The sequence below is a fragment of the Sapajus apella genome, unplaced genomic scaffold (genome assembly GCF_009761245.1).
Source record: "Sapajus apella isolate SASKATOON/1434 unplaced genomic scaffold, GSC_monkey_1.0 scaffold19, whole genome shotgun sequence".
Lineage (NCBI taxonomy): Eukaryota > Metazoa > Chordata > Mammalia > Primates > Cebidae > Sapajus > Sapajus apella.
Window position 1 is genome coordinate 18,753,353 of NW_022436959.1, and position 20,045 is coordinate 18,773,397.

The 20,045-nt window shown below is 34.7% G+C and overlaps 1 protein-coding gene across 27 annotated transcripts in view; it reads right to left on the bottom strand.

Moving 5' to 3' along the window:
• The window catches only part of HDAC9 (histone deacetylase 9), an 898,499-nt gene that overhangs the window by 372,694 nt on the left and 505,760 nt on the right, over positions 1-20,045 (bottom strand). For all 27 annotated transcript variants that reach the window (XM_032286709.1, XM_032286690.1, XM_032286700.1 and 24 more), the window contains one exon: positions 18,368-18,489. In XM_032286709.1, the coding sequence (XP_032142600.1) occupies positions 18,368-18,489 (122 nt within the window). The remainder of the gene's footprint in view (positions 1-18,367; positions 18,490-20,045) is intronic.

Consider the following 20,045-nt stretch of genomic DNA (forward strand, 5'->3'; position numbering starts at 1 on the left):
GGTGGCAGAAACAAAGGTTAAAAAATTAGGATTCCAAAGTACCGTAAGTGACACTGCCCAGCTTGTCATTTTATTAAGAGACTGATATGTGTGAGTGTGTACAAGTGTGGGGTGTGATTTTTGCACACACATGCATGCAGACGGGCACACAAACTATCTTGTGTAGAAGAGTGCAGGACTATGACACAAATAGACCAGACTCTCATTCCCATGCTCTCCCATCCCACCCGCCCCCCGAAATGGAGTCTCGCTCTTGTCACCCCAGCCTGGAGTGCTGTGGCACAATCTCAGCTCACTGCAACCTCCACCTTCTGAGTCCAAGCAATTCTCCTGCCTCAGCCTCCTGAGTAGCTGGGATTACAGGCATCCACCACCATGCTCAACTACTTTTTCTGTTTTTAGTAAAGACAGGGTTTTACCATGTTGGCCAGGCTGGTCATGAACTCTTGACCTTGTCATCCACCCACCTTGGCCTCCCAAAGTGCTGGGATTAGAGGCATGAGCCACCACACCCGGCAGCCAATACTAACTCTTAGATGTACTAACTATACCCCCAGAGGAGTGATTTCATCTCTGTGAATCATTTTATCATCTATAGAAGAGTGGTAACAATTCCTACCATACATCCTGGTTCTTGACTCACCTGGTTTTCTATCATAAAACAAATCGTTCAATACACAGATGTTGAATTGAATGTTTCATGAAGTGTGCATATAAGATTAAAGAAGTTATGCTAAAATTAAACAAAATAAAAAGAGACAGATGGCTGCAATTGGTACACTCCTTTGCCTAGTGTAATGTTTGAAAAAACAATAACCATAACAATAGCCCTTTTGTGAACTTTCACTCAGTATACTTAAAATAACTTTTGGTTAATAACTCCCTTCACATATTTTTCTCACTTTTAATTTGCCTGCTGATTTGTATTTTATTTAGTTCTAAGTCTTATATATATCATCATCCACTTAAGAAGACACAGTGAGTGACATTGCCCAGCAATGTCTGAATTCATTTGTGTGCTGAGATGAAAACTTTGTATTAAAATTGATTATTATTATTTAAGTGAAAACAACATGCATTGTTTACCTACTATGTGCATTTTGCCTCTGTTCACATTTTCGTTTTTCTTCGGAGACTGGGTCTCACTCTGTCACCCAGGCTGGCGTGCAGTAACATGATCTCAGCTCACTGCAACCTCCACTTTCTGAGCTCAAGTGATCCTCCCACCTCAGCCTCCTGGTTAGCTGGGACCACGGGCACGTGCCACCAAACCCGGCTAATTTTTGTATTTTTTTATAGAGATGGGGTTTTGCCACATTGTCCAAGCTGGTCTCAAATTCCTGGGCTGAAGCAATCTGCTCGCTTTGGCCTCCCAAAGTGCTGGGATTACAGGCATGAGCCACTGTACCTGGCCTCTTTTCACTCTTAATCCTAGGTTATAAACAGTCTTTACATCAATAATTTAGATTACAAATTTCAATACCACATAGTGTGATATATAAAAGCTCTTCATTCTTATTGAAAATTTATCATAAGGAAAAAGGGAAAAGTTTCCATTGTGTTAATATTATTTATATTAATATTTTAACATCATATTTAATATATTAAGATGATTAATTATTAACCAAGATTGAGTACTAGATTAATAAATGTTTCTTTAGGCTGGGTATGGTGGCTCATGCCTATAATTCCAGTACTTTGGGAGGCCGAGGTGGGCAGATTGCTTGGGGTCAAGAGTTTGAGACCAGCCTGGCCAACGTGGTGAAACCCTGTCTCTACTAAAGATACAAAAAATTAGCCAGGTGTGGGTGGCACATGCCTGTGATCCCAGCTACTTGAAAGACTGAGGCAGGAGAACTGCTTGAACCTTGGAGGTGGAGGTTGCAGCGAAGTGAAATCACATCCCTGCACTCCAACCTGGGTGACAAAGCAAGACTCCTGTCTCAAAAAAAAAAAAAAAAAAAAAAAAGAATCTTTAAACTAATGCATATTTAAGATATTCAACAATTCCACCTTCCACCTGTAAGGAATGTTTAGCTCTGTATCATAGGTGAAGGTCAAGTCTTCACCACCAGCCTCAGATCCCTTTTCTGGGATTATCTATTCTTCCCTGCAGAATTATACATAATACTGGATTATGTAGCAGCTTCTCCACACAGTTTCTCCCTCCCCTGGGGTTCTCCTGCTGTCTCCCCATCTCATGGCTCCCCTAGGAGCTGCCATATTTAAATGTTTTGTCCCTTAGAAGCAAACACTTATGATTTATCACCTATTCATTCACTCTGTGTCCTTTATGAAGATTGGAATTCCTGGCATAGTTCCTGCCCAAATCTCTTCCTTAACACGGGCTGGCACTGTAGACATCTAGAAACTGTTCAAAAAAGTAATCACTACAATTATGATAGACACTTTGGGGACACAGTAGATCCTCCAGTCTAGTTAATCAAAATACTCAGGTTCCGCTAACTAAAAGTTTCATAATTATACAAAAGCTATGTATTTTCTAAAGTGCTATTCAGCATACTACAATAAATAATACAATATATGCCTCTTTTGGCTCGTATAAAATCCATCTTTAATGTTATGAATTAGATTTTATATATTTTGACACCAAGAAGCAAAATTTCTTTCTAATCCAACTATTTCTAATTATAAGCACTTAACAGTATGTAATTTAAAGTTTACAAAAAATAATTTGGGGGAATTTCTAGCCACATGAATGGTAATATATGAAAGTAATTTCCTAAAGACATTATAATACTATTTGTCTTTGAGAAATACTACTGCATCTATCCATTCCCTTATTGAAAATATACCAATTTTGTCTATTTGTTAAGAGATTTTTTCTTTTTCAGAAGCCATATTGGTAAATGTTACTCAAATTACAATATGCTCTTTTGAAAAGTGCTTATTTTATAATAACATGTATTGCTTGCTTCCGGTTATGTAAATCATACATATTTGGGAAAATTTGTCTATATTCTAAAACGTTCCTTTAGTGTAAAATTATTTGAAAATGAGAATTCTTATATTTAGGATTGTGTCCTATTTGTTTAACAATATATCTTTTTGTATTTCTTTTCCCAGGTAGTTATATATTTCTTAAAATTATTACATATATCGTATTTTTCACTTAAAATTCTATTATGTCTTTCCCCAATTAATTATATATTCTTTTAAAAATACATTGTAAAGATATACTATATATTACATATCCACACATACATGTGAATACACAATATTTCATTTAAGAATATGACAATGTTAGACACTTGGGTGTACTACATTGTTTTTCTTTGAAAGACAGCACTGTTATACACATCATTGTGTGAATCTCTGTGGGAAGTTGCATTTCCTTCTATCAGTGAAAATAGAAATTTAATTCTTAGGTTTATCACAGATGGAAACAACAATGACAACCTCTTTACATATAGGAACAAAAAAATGGGCATACATGGGAAAGAGAGCTACTAAGTCATTGGAAGCATTGCAGAATAGCAAGGGAAGACAGTATCATGGCCATAAGTAACAGGCGCATGGTCTAGAAGGGGATACATAAGCATTTTTCCTTAGCATCTAAAGCTCATGGCAGTACACTCAGTTTCTTCCATCTAAGGGCAGCACTATATGCTGAGAACTGTTTCCTCCTCCTCACTAGTATTCCTCAAGAGTGCCTGGCACTCAGCTGGCCCAGGTGATGCTAAGTAAAAGTTTACCGAGTGAATGAATGAATGCACGATTTTTTTCCCCCCATTTGTCCCAGGATTTAAAAAACAAAACAAAACAGTACTACTCAGTAGTAATATGGATTTCTAGTACTACGTCTAGTACTCATTACTGGTTTTTTAATACTAGGACAATGTTATGACAGTTTAACAAATTATCATTTTCAACATTAAAATGCTTTAATCAATGTGATTCAGTATAAAAATAAAATTTAATAGTAAGTTATAAAATTCTATTTTATAGTTAAAATTAAAACCAACTATTTAGTTGGTTCTGTTGTTTAATTAAATTCAAATTATATAATTGAATAATAATACTGAGAACCAAGGTTGCAAGTATCATGCAGACTGGAAGCATGTGTAGCCATATTTCCATTATTTAGGTACCTATACAGTGCCTACTACATGGAATAAACCCTTTAGCTATTTATTCAAAGAAGGAATCAAGGAGTGGGAAAAGGGGCATGTTAAGTGCTGAGGCAACTCCCCAAGAGATAAGATAGAAAGCCTTTTTCTCCTAGGTACTCATGGTCTCAAGAATGAATAATATACTAACTGGGATCAGTGCCATGTGGTAAGTCTAAGCAGAGTGTTGTGGCTGAAAGGCAGAGATTCATTTGCTTTGAAAGAGGGTCCTCCAGGGCTAAGTGAGATGTTGACAGGTAAAGATGGGAGAGAAGTGCAGTTCTATGCAGAGAAAACAACCACGTCCAAGGGCACTTTGCCCACAAATTCAAATAACAGAGATGCTGCTGAGGGAACGAATACTAAATGAAAAATAAAACTTCAAAGATAAATATCAAGTATATTTTAGCTAATCTATGAGATACTCATAGAGGCTATTCAACACGTTTTATCTTCAAATTCCCTCCTTCTTCTAGCTCCTTCTCAGAATGTAGACATGCACAAATATTTCCCATTCAAATAAAAATATGCCCCTATAGACACCGATCTTATTAGTTACTTCCTGTGATTGCACTTTCATAGACAAGTTAAAGAAGTAGCCTATACTTGCCACTACCACTTCCTAACCTCAAAACACTGCAATATGGCTCTAGCCCTTGATGCTTAGCAGAAATATAATCTAATCATTGATTTTTTTTTGTCTATTTCCAGTTCTTAGTAAGAACATAGGTTCAATGGGTGTCCATAAACAGTTATTTAATGAATAATGTGTGCCTGCATACATCAAAGCATAAAGGAAACTTACATTAAAAGACTGAGTTTCAAATATTGTTGAGAAGAGAACTAGATGAACTGCAACTACTCTAATTTCTAAGAATTTCTTGACGCTGAATGTTATGGCCAGAGGTCTTATAGATCAGATGTGGAATGCAGAAGGAATTTCACTTTTCTGGCAAGCATCACAAATACTACATTTTGGAGTCAAGGAAATCCATATCTCATACAAGCCAGAATGCCTTCAAATGCTAATCCCTTTATATGCTTTAATTTTCAAACACATTTTATTTACATTTAAGACAAATGTAAAAATAGATCTAGCATCATTTTGAATTATCATTTCAATAAATCAAACTAGATCATGACATGTTTCAGTCTTCAATCCAAATAATTCAATCTAAAATAATTTTCTTTTCTACCTGAATCCCAAAGTTTTATAATAAAGTATACTTCCGAATTAATATTCCACAATTTAAATAACATGCTACTTTGGGGAAAATCTGAATTCATCGATGTGTTTATATATTTTTTTCTTTAAAAAACTCCTTTTCACTCTAAAATTCTATATAATTATTCTGCTGTGAATCTTTCTGTAATAAATGAATTCCTACACATACATACACAAAATCCTGTACTAGATATAGCTTTTATATACCATTTCAAATAAAACGGCATGAAAAGTAGTTCTGTTTTAGATATAAATCACTTTAACATCTCTCCTAATGAGACAGTTCATAAGAACTACATGTATACACATAGATGTGAACTGACTGCATGAGAGAGTGGGGCCATTTTAGGAGGTGAGATCTATTTTGGGTGTAGCCCAGTACTTGATAGGGACACACACAGAGACAGCATGGAATTATTCCCAGAAAACATTATAGGTCAGGATTTCATGGTCCAGAAAGGTAATACCTATCCCCTGATAATATCCTGGGTATCATCATGAACCTAAACTTTACTGTACTTTTTTGTTCTCTCAGCATGGACCTTATCTTATTACCCTCCTGAGCCTGGAGTTGTTTTCCAGTCCTGACTCTACCTCTATATCATCTGAGTAAAGTATTATTTAATGTCCCTATGCATCAATTTTCTTGCCTGCAAATGTGGACAATAATAGCCATTACTGACCTTAAAGAATTCGGAAGTACTAAATGGAATAAATTGAATATAATAAAGTAAAGTAAATCACTGTCTAATTGAAGTACCATACAACTATCTTCTTCAAATATATTACTTTAGAATTTTTTTCCTCTCTGATGTTTATCTGAAAAGTTTTAGTGAATTCCTGTAAAACTGCAAATCATCCTGTAGCTGGTCATTTCATTCAACAAGAATTAAAATAAAATAATATTAAAAAGACTACAACATCAATTCGCTAACATGAATGTTTTCTGGCGTTTTCTTTTGTTTTGTTTTTGAGATGGAGTCTTGCTCTATCGCCCAGTCTGGAGTGCAGTGGCACAATCTCTATCGGGTCCAGCCCTACTGGGTCTAGAGGGTATTCTCTATGGGTGTGGAGATGAGAGAGTTTTAATATAGAGATATACGCACAGAGATATGTCTGGTCATATTTGGGCATATACATTTGACACAAAATATGAAGTGAGTATTCGGGGTGGCCCGGTGGGTAGGAAGGCACCAGGAAAAGCTTAACAAAGAAGAAGTATATATCAGCCGAGCATTTAAAGATGAATATGAATTATTCAAGAGGACACTTTAAGAAGAGTAAGGAGCATTTGGAAAACCAGATGACAATGGCTTGTATGAATGGGAAACAGAAATATTTGTTCATGGAATTTCAATTTTTCAGTACTACTAGGGCAAAGGGGTATGAGGTAGTGGAGTGGGGAGAGCTGAGAGAGGTCAGAGAGGGAATGAGGAGAGGAGAGAGATTGTGCTTTCCATGGAGGAGCTTTAGTCTTGTACATAACAGAAGAGGCAGTAAATGGCTCTTTTAGAGGGCAGGAAGAATACACTTAAACTTTAAAATGCCAAAGGGCTGACTGGACAGGAGTATGATGGAATCAGTGGTTAATAACTGGAATGGAGACTGAACAAAATAGGGAATGAACTACAACAGTAGGCATGATAAGAAAGAGGAGATTTAAGAGCAACCAATAACAGAAGTTAGTATCAGATGAAATGAAGGAAAACTGGGAGCCCAGGGTAGTTCTGAGATTTCTGGACAGAACATAGTTTCATTTATCTCTTTAGGGAATCACATTGTTCAGCTTAATAAAGAGACATGTACATGTATTTTCAAATGCCTAAGTATTGTTACTAATTATTATTATTTCTCTCAATATCATTTCAGGTATTTAGGTACAACCACTAGTCTATTCAACTCCACAGACCCTCAGATACCTTCAGGTACCATGATCAGCAGCATCACTGACAAGGGGTCAGTACTGACTTCTGACCAACAGGAGATTGTCCTCCCCCCAGTTCAAATACCACCTTGCTTCATGCTCTTTTCCTGTTTCAGAACCTTCCAAGTCACTTGGACATCTATTATTTATTTTGCTTTGCCAGTTTTGATTTTATAATCTTTAGACAACCTTTAGGGTTTTGGAATATTCTTAGTAATTCAGTTCTATCTCAATAGCATTTATAACTTTGCTGAAATATATTATCAATTTTCTTTATAATATATATTTAAAAGGAAACAATATTACGTATTTTGAATGGCTATAAAGGAAATATTTCACCTCTGAATTCATTCAGGCCTTCCTTGAATCCTTTTCTAGACAGATCATCAGTTAAACATCTTCTATTAAGTCAACTTTCTCTGGATGACTGGATTAAAGTATCTCAAACAAATTTTACATAAAATGGTAAAAAGGTAGTAAGTCAAAGTACACTGTAGAAAACATGGTCTTAACAAAAACTCTAAGCAATTGGGGTAGGTAGAATAATGCCCCACTCCAAACATATCCATGTTCTACTCCCCATAATTTGTGACTATGTTACATTAGGTGGTAAAGGGGAATTAAAGTTACAGATGGATTTAAGGTAGCCAATCAACTGACTTAAAGATAAAATGATTAACTTGGATTACCCAAGGGCTCCTTAAAAAATAAGTAAGTGAGGCAGAGAAATGTCAGCACAATGCCATTTGAAAAGGGCTTGGTTGGTCCTGGTAGCCATGAGGATGGAAGAGTCCACAGCCAGAACTTACATGCAGCCTCCAGGAGCCAGAAGAAACAAGGAGAGGGATTCACTCCCAAGTGTCCAGAAAGGAACACACCAGGGGTGATGCCTTGATTTTAGGCCAGTCAAAGCCATTTTGGACATCTGACTTCCAGCATTATAAGATAACAAATATAGGCTGCTTTAGGCAACTAAGTTTGTAGTAATTTGTTACAGCATCCACAGGAAAGCAATATATTAGCTGAATGAATTCCAAGATTGGTGTGCTATTTTGGAAGTCTGAATATTCTGAAATACTGGTTCTGGCTAGATCAGATTTGCTGGGCTGTATTTTTAATGCATTACTTTTAGGTAATGTAGCAGGATATTAAAGAGCAGTATTAATGATATATGGTCACACAGCAAAAATGCCAGGACAACAATTTGCTTAATACTTAGCAAATACTTTGCCACATTTAATTTTCTACGGTAAAATCTTTATTAATGTACTTGTGTATCTGCAAAAGAACCAAAAGAGAAAAAAGGCAAAAAGCATAACTTTTTTTTCTATTAAATCTTTCCATGAAAGTTCCATAGAGTATAAATGTATAAATTAAGGATCATTTAATTTAATCATAAAATACTAAGAATACATTAAATAGCCAAGATAAGCAATTTCTAAAACCTGAGTTGGAATATTTCTCTTTTTTTGTTGCTGTTGTCTTACAGATTCCATTTGAGATATTATTAAGCCAAATACCAACTCTGTGATAGGCCTATTTCTAAGAACAACTTCATTTTTAGTTTATATAAGTAAAAGAGGAGGAGGAACAAGTTTAAACCTTTCAACTGCTTCAGAATAGCTAATCAAAATATTTTTTAATTTTATATATGACCTTTATAGTGTGAGATACAATTCTAGTCTCTTACAACTTAATCAGCTAAATATAAAGTGTAACCTTCCATCTGGTAAATCAATTTAACAGACATAATTGTGCCCCACCATAACTCAATAAGACACTGAGGAAAACCATTGAAATGCGATTTCCTTTTCTTTAGAAGAGAATTATGTACAATTTCAGCATGCTTTGCATTTCTAAAAGTTAAAGTCAACAGGGAGGTATCATTCTCCTTTACTTGAGTTTCCCATGAGAAAATCAACAGCAAGTATAAAGCTTCTGCTGTTATTCATGAAACACTCCATAATACTAACTTGGCTTTAACCAGAACATATTATTTGGCAGCTAAAACCTTTAATTAGAATTATGGTTTGAACAGATTTTCACTGAATTCAGATTCTGGAGGGGCTCAAAGAGGAACACTGTTTTTCTAACCAGTTTATTCTATTTCAGATGGTTTAAATGTTATACTTAAGATGGGTAGAAAAAATGTACTTAAGATGGCTCAAAAAAATAGAATGTTGCTCTGATTCATATTTTGTTGGCTTTAATTATGATTCATCATTTCTTAACAAGTACTAAGCATCAGACAAGAAGAGAAGATGAGAGACTCCATTCAACAAATATTTACCAAGCACTTACTCTGTGCAAGGTTTACACTGTTATGGAAGAAAAAAATACATTTGAAAAGATGCTTTCTACTTTTAAAAGGAGAAAAAGTAGGTGGGGGAAAAGGTGTAACTTGGTGACAGAGTGGACTAAAGAACAGAGATGATGACAGAGCCAGAACTGAACCCAAAAGTCAAGCTTGCATGTTTGGGAGAGAGACATTGGCAGAATTGAGAAACTCAGCAGGAGGAGGAAGTCCTGAGGTATGGAAGATGGGAAGGTCAGCTTCCAAATCTGCTACATTTAAATAGCTGAGAGATATCTTGGAAATGTTAGCCTGAAGTCTATGAAAGGGTTTAAGTTTAGAGATGTGGAGTTAGATCCCAAATAAAAGAACTTAGAGGAAAAAAAATGAAGGCAGTCCTGACCAACAGCTACTGATTAGAATGAATAACAAGTAGGATCGAAGTTTTTAAGATGGTGACAATTGAAACTGAAAAGTTAAAACAATGGAAGAGACCATGCAATTTTAGGAACCTCATATTTAAAGGATGCAGTGGTAAAAACAGAGAGATTGATGAATGAAAGTGCAGCTCATGAGGTTAAAATTTTAAGAAGCATGGGTTGGACAATGGGGTCAAAAGCCAGAGAAAAAGGAAGACTGAGAAAAATGCACTGATTTGGGGATTTGAGAATCCCCAGTATTCTTTGAGAATGCTGATTTAGAGGAGACCAACACCTGAATCAGATACTACACATTTCTGTAACATCTAACCTAGCATAATAACTACTTTAGAATAAATGCTCAATAAAAGTTATTCTAAATTCAATCATATAGGTAATGATAAGCTCAGTTTGACAAAACAAGGAGAAAAAAAAATTATAGCCACAACAATAAATTTAAATGAATTTTTGTTTCTTTCTAATTCATTGTTTAGGAGAGGGGCAGATTTTGAGCATAGGCATTATAAAAAGAGACTGTTAATCAGAAATTTAGAAGATGCTTACTTACATTAGGAGTGGTTGAGAAAAATCGATTAGAGTCAGACTCTGAGCTCCTTGAAAGCAAAAATGTTCCTTAATCCTCTCTATGTGCTCAAAGTGACCACAATTTCCAGCCCAGTGTTAAGTGCTGAGTAGAAATCTGCTCTCGTCCTTTTCCTTCTCTCCCGTCTCATTGCCCAAAATTAAAAGGGACAACTTTGTAAATGACCTCTTTCTTTGGAACAGCTGGAATTAGAAGATTGCTAATGAAACTCTAATAAAAATGACAGAATCAATGGACTGTTCTTCCCAACATATTTAATCCCTTCTGATCTTCATTCTATGAAGTAATAAACTTACTATACTCAGTGCTGAAGGAAGAAGTCTCACCATCTCAGTCTCTGAGCTGCTATTGAACCTGTATTCTTCTTTAATTTCCTTCTAATTATAAACATGTACAACTTGTTAGACTATACACTTTAATTTCTTCAAACAAGATTTAAAAATATTTCCTGCTAATCAGCCTAAAGTTTCAAACTTTAACATACCTATTTTTAAAACTCAAACTTTCTCTAAGCACAAACTTTCTGATTTTTGTCTTTTACATTCTGCTCTTGGTATCTGCCCCTTAAAAGAGAGATGAGACTTTACCTTAACAGTCATGGTCTTTCTTCATGTGACAGCCTCCCCATTCTCTTTCTGACTAAATATTTTCATGTGGTCTTATGTCATTCATCTCTAGGATTTACTCAATACCCAGAGGCAAAAGACTCAGGACCGCCAACATAATATGGAAGAAGAGTTAGAGGACTGACAGTACCCAACGTTAAGAATTACTATGAAGCTACAGTACTCAAGATAGTGTGATATTGGCAAAAGAACAGACAAATAAACCAGTAAAATAGAATAGAGTATCCAGAAATAAACCCACAGAAATAGAGTCAACTGATATTTGACAAAGGAACTCAGGGAATTCTTTAGAGAAAGGAGGATAATCTGTTCAACAAATGTTGCCAGAAAATTGGATATCGATATGCAAAACAATGAATGTAGACAAGGACCTTATCATTTTCATTAAAAGTAACTCAAAGTGAATTACAAATCAAAATGAAATACTGTAAAATTTCTAGAAGAAAACATAGGAGAAAATCTAGATAACCCTGGATTTTGCAACAAATTTTTAGATATAAAACTAAAAGCATGACCCATGAAAGGAAATATTGATGTGCAATAAAATTAGAATCTTCTGTTCTGTCAAAGACACTGCTATAGAATTAAAAGATAAATCATCAATTGAGAAAAAATATTTGTAGACAAATAACCAAATAATTTGTACCCAAAATACACAAATAATTCTTTTTTTTTTTCTTTTCTTTTTTTTTGAGACGGAGTTTTGCTCTTGTTGCCCAGGCTGGAGTGCAATGGCGCGATCTCGGCTCACCGCAACCTCCGCCTCCTGGGTTCAGGCAATTCTCCTGCCTCAGCCTCCTGAGTAGCTGGGATTACAGACATGCACCACCATGCCCAGCTGATTTTTTGTATTTTTAGTAGAGACGGGGTTTCACTATGTTGACCAGGATGGTCTCGATCTCTTGACCTCGTGATCCACCCGCCTCGGCCTCCCAAAGTGCTGGGATTACAGGCATGAGCCACCGCACCCGGCCACAAATAATTCTTAAATCTCAACAATAAGATAACAACCCGATTAAAAAAATGTAAAATATCTAAAAAGACACCTCACTAAAGATGATATAGAGATAGCAAGTGAGCATATTAAGAGATGCTTGGCACCACTCATCATTAGGGAATTACAAATTAAAACCTCAATGAGAAATCACTACATACTTATTAGAATGACTACAATAAAAAAAAAGAAAAAAGAAAGAAACTGAAAATACAAAGTGCTGGCAAGTATGTGAAGCAACAGGAACTCTGTTATATTGCTGGTGGGCATACAAATTGGTACAGCCACTTTGGAAGACAGTTTGACAGTTTTGTTTTAGTTTTTGTTTTTTTAACAAACAAGTCTTACCATAAGATCCAGTTAATACACTCCTAGGTATTTACCCAATTGAGTTGAAAACATGTCCACATAAAGATTGCATATGAATGTTTATGGCAGCTTATTCATAATCACCAAAATTTGGAAGCAACAAAAACATCCTTTAAGAAGTAAATGGATAAACAGTGGTTCAGCCACACAATGGAATATTATTCAGTAATAAAAAAAGCTTCAGTCTACCAAAATACATGGAAGAATCTTAAATGCATATTGCCAAATAAAGAAGCCAGTCTGAAAAGGCCATATATTGTAGCTCAATGTCATTCCCCAGAAGGCAAAACTATAGAGACAGCAGAAGAATTAGTGGTTACCAAAGGTTGGGTGCAGGGAAGGATGAATTGGTGGGGCACAGGACATTGTTAGGGTGGTAAAACTATTCTATATTGTACTGTAATGGTGGATATATGACATGATGTAGTTGTTAAAACTCATGGAATCTTACAACACAGAGTAAAACTTAATATAAACTATGGACTATATTAACAATAATGTATCAATAGTTGTTCCTTAATTGCAGCAGATGTACCACACTGATGCAAGATATTAAAAAATCAGAAATCTAGGGGTTGGGAGGAGGCAACAATGTAGCTGTTCGATTTTCTGTAAATCTAAAACTTTTCTTAAAAGTAAAGTTTAAAAATGAAGTTAATAGCAGAAATTAAAACTCTGACCCTAGTGAGCACAGATCATCAATCAAACTTCCTCCTCTGGTAAACAACAAAAACAAGCCTGCTGTTCTGTTTTTAATTTTATTTTTTAAGAGACGGGATCTCCCTATGTTGCCCAGGTTAGACTCAAATTCCTGGGACAACCAATCCTCCCTCCTCAGCATCCTGAGTTGCTAGGACTATAGGCATGCAGCCTGCTGCTTCCTCTGGATACCATTGCGAACTTTAAAAGCTAGAGAATATGCAAAATTAACAAAAAACTTTATCCCCATTTTGACAATAGTCCTGGGAGTTGCCCATAGCTTAAAAAGAAAATACTGATCACTCTTTTTAGTTGACTTGTTTTATTAATAAAGGTGGAAGAATGTAAGACATTAAAAAGACCTTCTACAACAAAAAGAGATTTAGTTTTGACATAATAGAAATAAATAAAATTTCCTTGTCAACTACCAACATACAATCAAGAGTAAGCACTCCTTAAATCCTAGGTATGATCCTAAGTGCTTTCCATGCATTATTTAATTACATTCTCAAAATAACTGTGGAAATCAAGTGCAATTATTTTCCTCGTTTGACAGATGAGGGAATCATGGCTTAGAGAGTTTAATCACTCAAGAATGAGGAGGCAAATTTGCAAGTGGTATGTGTGGATTCAAAGCCTGAATTACAATGGCCATATTACTTCTCAATTCTGAGAAAACTGGTATAAAATTCATTACTAGAGTATATTTCAATAATTTTAAACAAGTTTAGTTAAAACAATGTAACCAAGATAGAGTCCTAAAATATATAAAAATGCTCTATGTTTGCCAACCTTGAATAAGATTTTGAGCAAATATCATTATAAGCCTAAGCCATCTTAGTGATATCTTTGCAGAAATGTGTATAATGTTCATGTATGCAATGCACACATGCACAAGTGTATTCAGAGAGGTACAGAAAGAGGGAGAGAGAAGAAGAGATATTCTAAACCATTAAAAAATATATTGTTGTTTTCATTATAATGACTTGAATAGGTCATCAAGGTACTAGAACATAACTGCTGACTGCTACACCAAGAGGAAATTTATAAAGCTGCATATCTCATCTCTGCCTTCTTTCCAATTTACTCAGTATGGAAAATGATATTGGCCTTCCAAAACCTTCACTTATGTTTGGACCCTTTCCATCTTTGAGTCTTATTCTAGTGTTGCTGACCATTAAAATAAATTTTTCAGTGGGGCTAGAAAAACCTCTTATTAGCCCAAGCAAAGCTTTATATGGATTGTGTACTTTAAGAGGTTAATCTAGCCAGCCAACTCACTTTGTTGAGAAGTATTAAATGGAAAGGCTGTAATATTCAAAGAAAGTCAAAGTTCGCTGGGTAAAACCTCAATAATATAATGGAGCATAAAACTTCTAAAAATTTTTATCACAATATTTTATGAAACATATGCACACACTCACTGGAAGAAAATCCAAATGGTTTTGAAGGTCATTTCAAAATCACCACATATGTAGAATCTCTGCGAGAAATAAGTACCATTTCCAAAATGCCAGGAAATATGTACTATTTTCAAAACTTCCTTTCCGTACTTGATAGTTTATTATCAGTCCAGCAGTATACTATATAAAACCAATAAAGTCATCTACTACCGCAATGATACTATTTTCAGCCAAAGTACGTTTAGTAAAATATTCCAAATTTTCCTATCAACACATCCTTATGTTATAGAACAAAAGAAATTATAAAGTATAATTCTAGAAGGAAGTACTACTTTAAGTGTGGGCAATAAATATAAAAATTCAAACCAATTCAAAACCAGTTATGTAAAGCCTTTGATGTCTGTTGTTATGAAAGGAGGAGAAGACACTCCATTCCTATGTTTTAAAGAAAAGTGAATTGGAATAAGCATGTAGAGCCAACTCTTAATATAATTTCATGTTTCTAAAATGCCCAAATTCTAGGAGCAACTGTGATTCTCCTAAGGGGAAGGAAGTAAAGGTCCACTTTGTGTGACATAGGTCAGATTGCTGCGGCAAATGAGATTTCTGTGGCAAATGAGATTTCTGTAGTTAACTGTTCCTGGGTTATCACTGTCTTCGGAAGGTCTTTAAAGGTCAAGAGAGGTTCCAAATTGTGCTCACTGCTTAAGGGACATCCCTAGGGCTACCTCAGTCAATGTAAGATCATTAGGACTTTTCTAACTCTGATTCCAGTTCTACTCTCATAAATGTTGCTTGCTAATACATATTGCAGATGTAGATTTAAAAGAAACTAAAATAGTATCATACATAGATCAAATGATAGAATACACTCATTTAACAAGTCTTTTAACTCTAAGATTGAGTTCAATGAAATCCAAGCAGACAGCAGAGGTTTAGAATCTGGCTGTAATAACAAAGCATCACTCTATAGTAGCTGTGCTGGTGTTTACGCTCTGTGATCAATGATACTATTCTAGATTTCATTTAGTATAATGCAGCTTTATACAAATTATTTTAAACAGTTTACCCAATCATCACATATGTTTTATTAAGGTAAAATTTTGTTGTTTACTTTGTTTGTAAAGACTTTTGAATCACTGAAATACAATAAATGTTGAAGTAAAAATTATTATTTGACAACATTTCAGCATTGTTCTTTTAGTGCAAATATATGTCTTAAGTTTTCTCACAATGGAATTGTAAAGACACCAAATGGATTATATTTATAAAAGCTGAAAGAGTTCCATCTATTTTGTAATTAATAAAGGGTATCTCTAAGTATTTTAGATAGTGTGTAGAAAACATCTGTATTTAATTATATCTTACTTTTCTTAAACAGATGATGGGAATTGAATTAAGGAATATTTTGAAACCCCTATAGAGTTATTAAAGTATTAATGGCTGTTCAAGAACTTTATTACTACAATGCTTGAAAATGTTTAGTATTACAGATCAACAGCCAGACACCTCATAAATATCATATTTTCAACATAAAAGGAAGAAACATGAAATACTGAGCAAACACAGAAAAAATACCTCTAGAAAAGAACAGGGATTTTCACTATTATTATATAGCACATAATAAGGCAAAGAAAATGTCTTGCATATTTGTACAGAATTAAATAGGGTTTGTTACATATATATCCTAAGCAGGATTTCTTTTTAAATCTTGTTGTGGATTGAGAATTTCTATGAGAATAAATTAACAGCTTGTTATTTATTCTTCACAGAGGAAAAACCTTAAGCTGTTCGCATGGCAACAGTGGGGCACAAAGTATGGGTTTCTAGTACTTCTCCTTAAGTATTAAAAATACTAGATTTTCTCTCTGTGTGCTTAATGTTCCCAAATTCCACTTCTTTTCAAAGTCAATATCAGTTCTGCAGTCAGTTTTCAATATTCCCAGTGGTAAGGATATATTCAAAGGCTGTGTGCTCAGCAGGAAAGAAGGCTTTCTCTGTGAATGTAACTGTATCACTCATCAGTAACCCCCTACCATAAGGGGAATCCATATTTTTCTTTCCTTTTAGTAACTCCTTGGACTCTTGAATGCCAGTCACTGCCCTAAGACCTGGGTTAGTATCTACATAACTTCAGTAAATGAGCTCCTACTCATGCAACTCACAAATAAATGTCAAGTCTGCAGATCAAAGACCCCACATTCTAAAACTCATGTTCTTTATAAACCACTTTTCATAAAGTATACTCATGTTTTAGAAATAACATAGAGGCTCACTTTTTGCTTTTGTTCTTTTATCGTAGAAAAGTTTCTTTATAAGAAAGACATTCTGATTGTAGACAATAGTGTGAAATTCTGATGCAGTGCATAAAACTCAATTATCCTTGCCTTTGAATAGACTTCTATTAAAGTATTTTATAATACTGATATCATCATTTAGTAGACATGCAAAAATCTTTGGGCTATTTAAATTAAAAAGCACAGGTTGTTTTGCAGTGGTTAAACATCCTTTCCTAGTGCCTGGTACAATACAGGATAGATGATGAGTAACAAATTCTTATTCATAATTAATTTTATTTTTAAATCTTTATAATGCTACAGGTAAATAACATGACAGAAAATAGCTTCAGCATGTGTTTTTATAATCTATATTCACTTTAATTACTCAAAATTGCTTGGGAAAATGAATATAATTATTTGAAATTATTTTCACTCAGCAGATTTCATATATAAAATAAATAAATCTATACTTCTTCCCATAGATTTGAGTCAAATACAATAGACCAAGCTATCTTATATGAATATCTTTTCAGATCAGTTGTGGAGATAAACATTTTTAAATTTACTACTCTCTAAAGAACTGCCTTTGGCAAACAACATGAGATTTAGAATAGAATGTACACAAATGCTATTTATATGTATATCTATTTAAGGTTTAATCATATTTATTATAGCAGTAAGAGTATATAAGACATTAAATATATACACATCAGAGTGCTCAGAAAGGAGACAAAGATGGGACAACAAATACAATCCTCAGAGCCACAGAACTGTTTACTAAATTCCAAATAAAAGCTTCATTGTGCTATTTCCCCTAAATAAATGTTAACATAACTGCATGGGATTATCAGGTGTAATTTCACTTCGAGTTCTATTATTATCCATGAGATATTAGGCAAGTCACTCACTCAGAAGGTAGCTTTGGCCTTACCTGCTTTCAACACAAAAACAATTAAAATTTAAGGTCTGTAAAATATTTGTCAAAAAATGTTAAAGTGTATTATTCTCATTTTTGTGGTAAATGGTTGAGGCTCAGCAGAAAAACAGGTTGATGAAAGACATTACAAAGGCCCTATCTAATGGAGAAGAGTTAGATTTTCTGAGAAATCAAATTTTTACTTTTATTTATTCCTAATAAGAAAATAATTAGGCTAAAATTCAAATATGATAAACTTTTAAAATGAAAAAGATATTTTGATTATGTTGTGAATCAACTGATGTGGAAATAAGCAGGGTGTGTGTATGCATGTGCACGTGAGCATGTTTGCTTATGCTGGGGTCAGGGTGGGGAGGTATATGATCTATGACTCAAATCCTTTGACTTTCCTCTAGAGGTGTGGCAAAATGAAACTTACAGGTGTGTTATAGAAGAGCAAACAGAGTTCTTGTTAAACCAACTTACCAGTTTTTCGAAGAGGGAAATCATCCTTTGCATCTTGTGCTCCTGGTAATGTGTACTTGTAGGATGGAGATGTTCCACTAAGGGGTGGAGAGCTTTGATCCAGTGATGTGTGGTGGGCAGCCCTAGAAAAGACAAGGGAGTTTCCCTATTTACTCAGTAGGTTTTACTGCCTGTTGAATTAGGAATTATCAGCTGCACATGCTGTACACGTGCCTCAGCTACGTTTTTGCTCTTTCTCCTTAGTATATACAAACCACAGCCTCATCTACTTCATTAAAAAAAAAAAAAACTGCTAGATAGTACCTGTGAGTACATGTGTGTAGCCTTTTTTGCTGAAAACACAGGATTGTGCTAACAGGCTCACATCTCCTGACTTCAATAGTAGTCTCAATAGTAAAGAATTGGGGATCATATTCTTTAATATGAAACTGATTTTAAAAATGTTTTCTTTTTCCTGGATGAATACAATTTAAGAGATGCAACTGTGCTGCTGGAGAACAGTTTATAGAACCAAACATTGACTATCTAATAGATATAAATATCTATAACTATATATGAAATGAAAACAATGAACAAGACATAGTATCACCATCACAATGATTGTTCTACCAGTATTATTTATTTAAATCATACATTCTTAAGACTTTATTGGTTGAAGGATGTTTCATCTAGCTATAACTGCCAAAAATATTGCTAAGTAACATGTGAGAGCTGTTTAGTATTACCTAAGAAAACAGCTAATGAACTTTTAACTAACAAATTCTTTGCATGTAGTTGTTTCTCATTTTAAAATGGTATTATTTTTTCTTAGAACAGACTTTAATTTTGAATTATAAATTAGCTATAAATTATGTGTGTAGTTTTAGTTAACAAATTGGTGTTTCTTTTTAAGTCATTTGTGATATTGATTAAATATTTGGAATTGTTCTTCAGAGATTCATTTATCATGTCAACTGACATCCATGACAGAAATTATGAAAATCATTAAAATTTATAAAACATTATGGAATGTGTTTTTGCCTGTTTATGGATACAGAGAAGGGCAGATACCTATAAAATAGGCTTATAAGTATATTAACTCTTTAAATAGAACTCCCAGGCTGCTTACAATATCAATATAACAGAGTAATCAAGTACTATTCCTATCTTTAATGGTGTGAGGGATTGAAAAATATTTAAGTGTAAAAGTCTATGGTCATTTGCTAATACTTTTATGAGAGAAATGAAACTATTATCTATTAGCCATATATGATTTGCCTGTCTGTTCTTTGCCCTGAGTTTTTTGTTTTGTTTTGTTTTGTTTTTAGAGACAGTCTCGCTCTGTCCCCAGGCTAGAGTGCAGTGGTGTGACCTCGGCTCACTGCAACATCCACCTCCTGGGTTCAAGCAATTCTCTTGCCCCAGCTTCCCAAGTAGCTGGGACTACAGGCACGCGCCACCATGCCCAGCTAATTTTTGTACTTTCAGTAGAGACGGGGTTTCACCATGTTAGCCAGGATGGTCTCAATCTCTTGACCTCATGATCCACCGGCCTTGGCCTCCCAAAGTGCTGGGATTACAGGCGTGAGCCACTGCGCCTGGCCGCCCTGAGTTTTAAAATCACCATATCCTCCATATTTTATTGAAATATCTGTGTATTGGACTTGTGGAAATATGGTTCCATAAAAATGATAATACC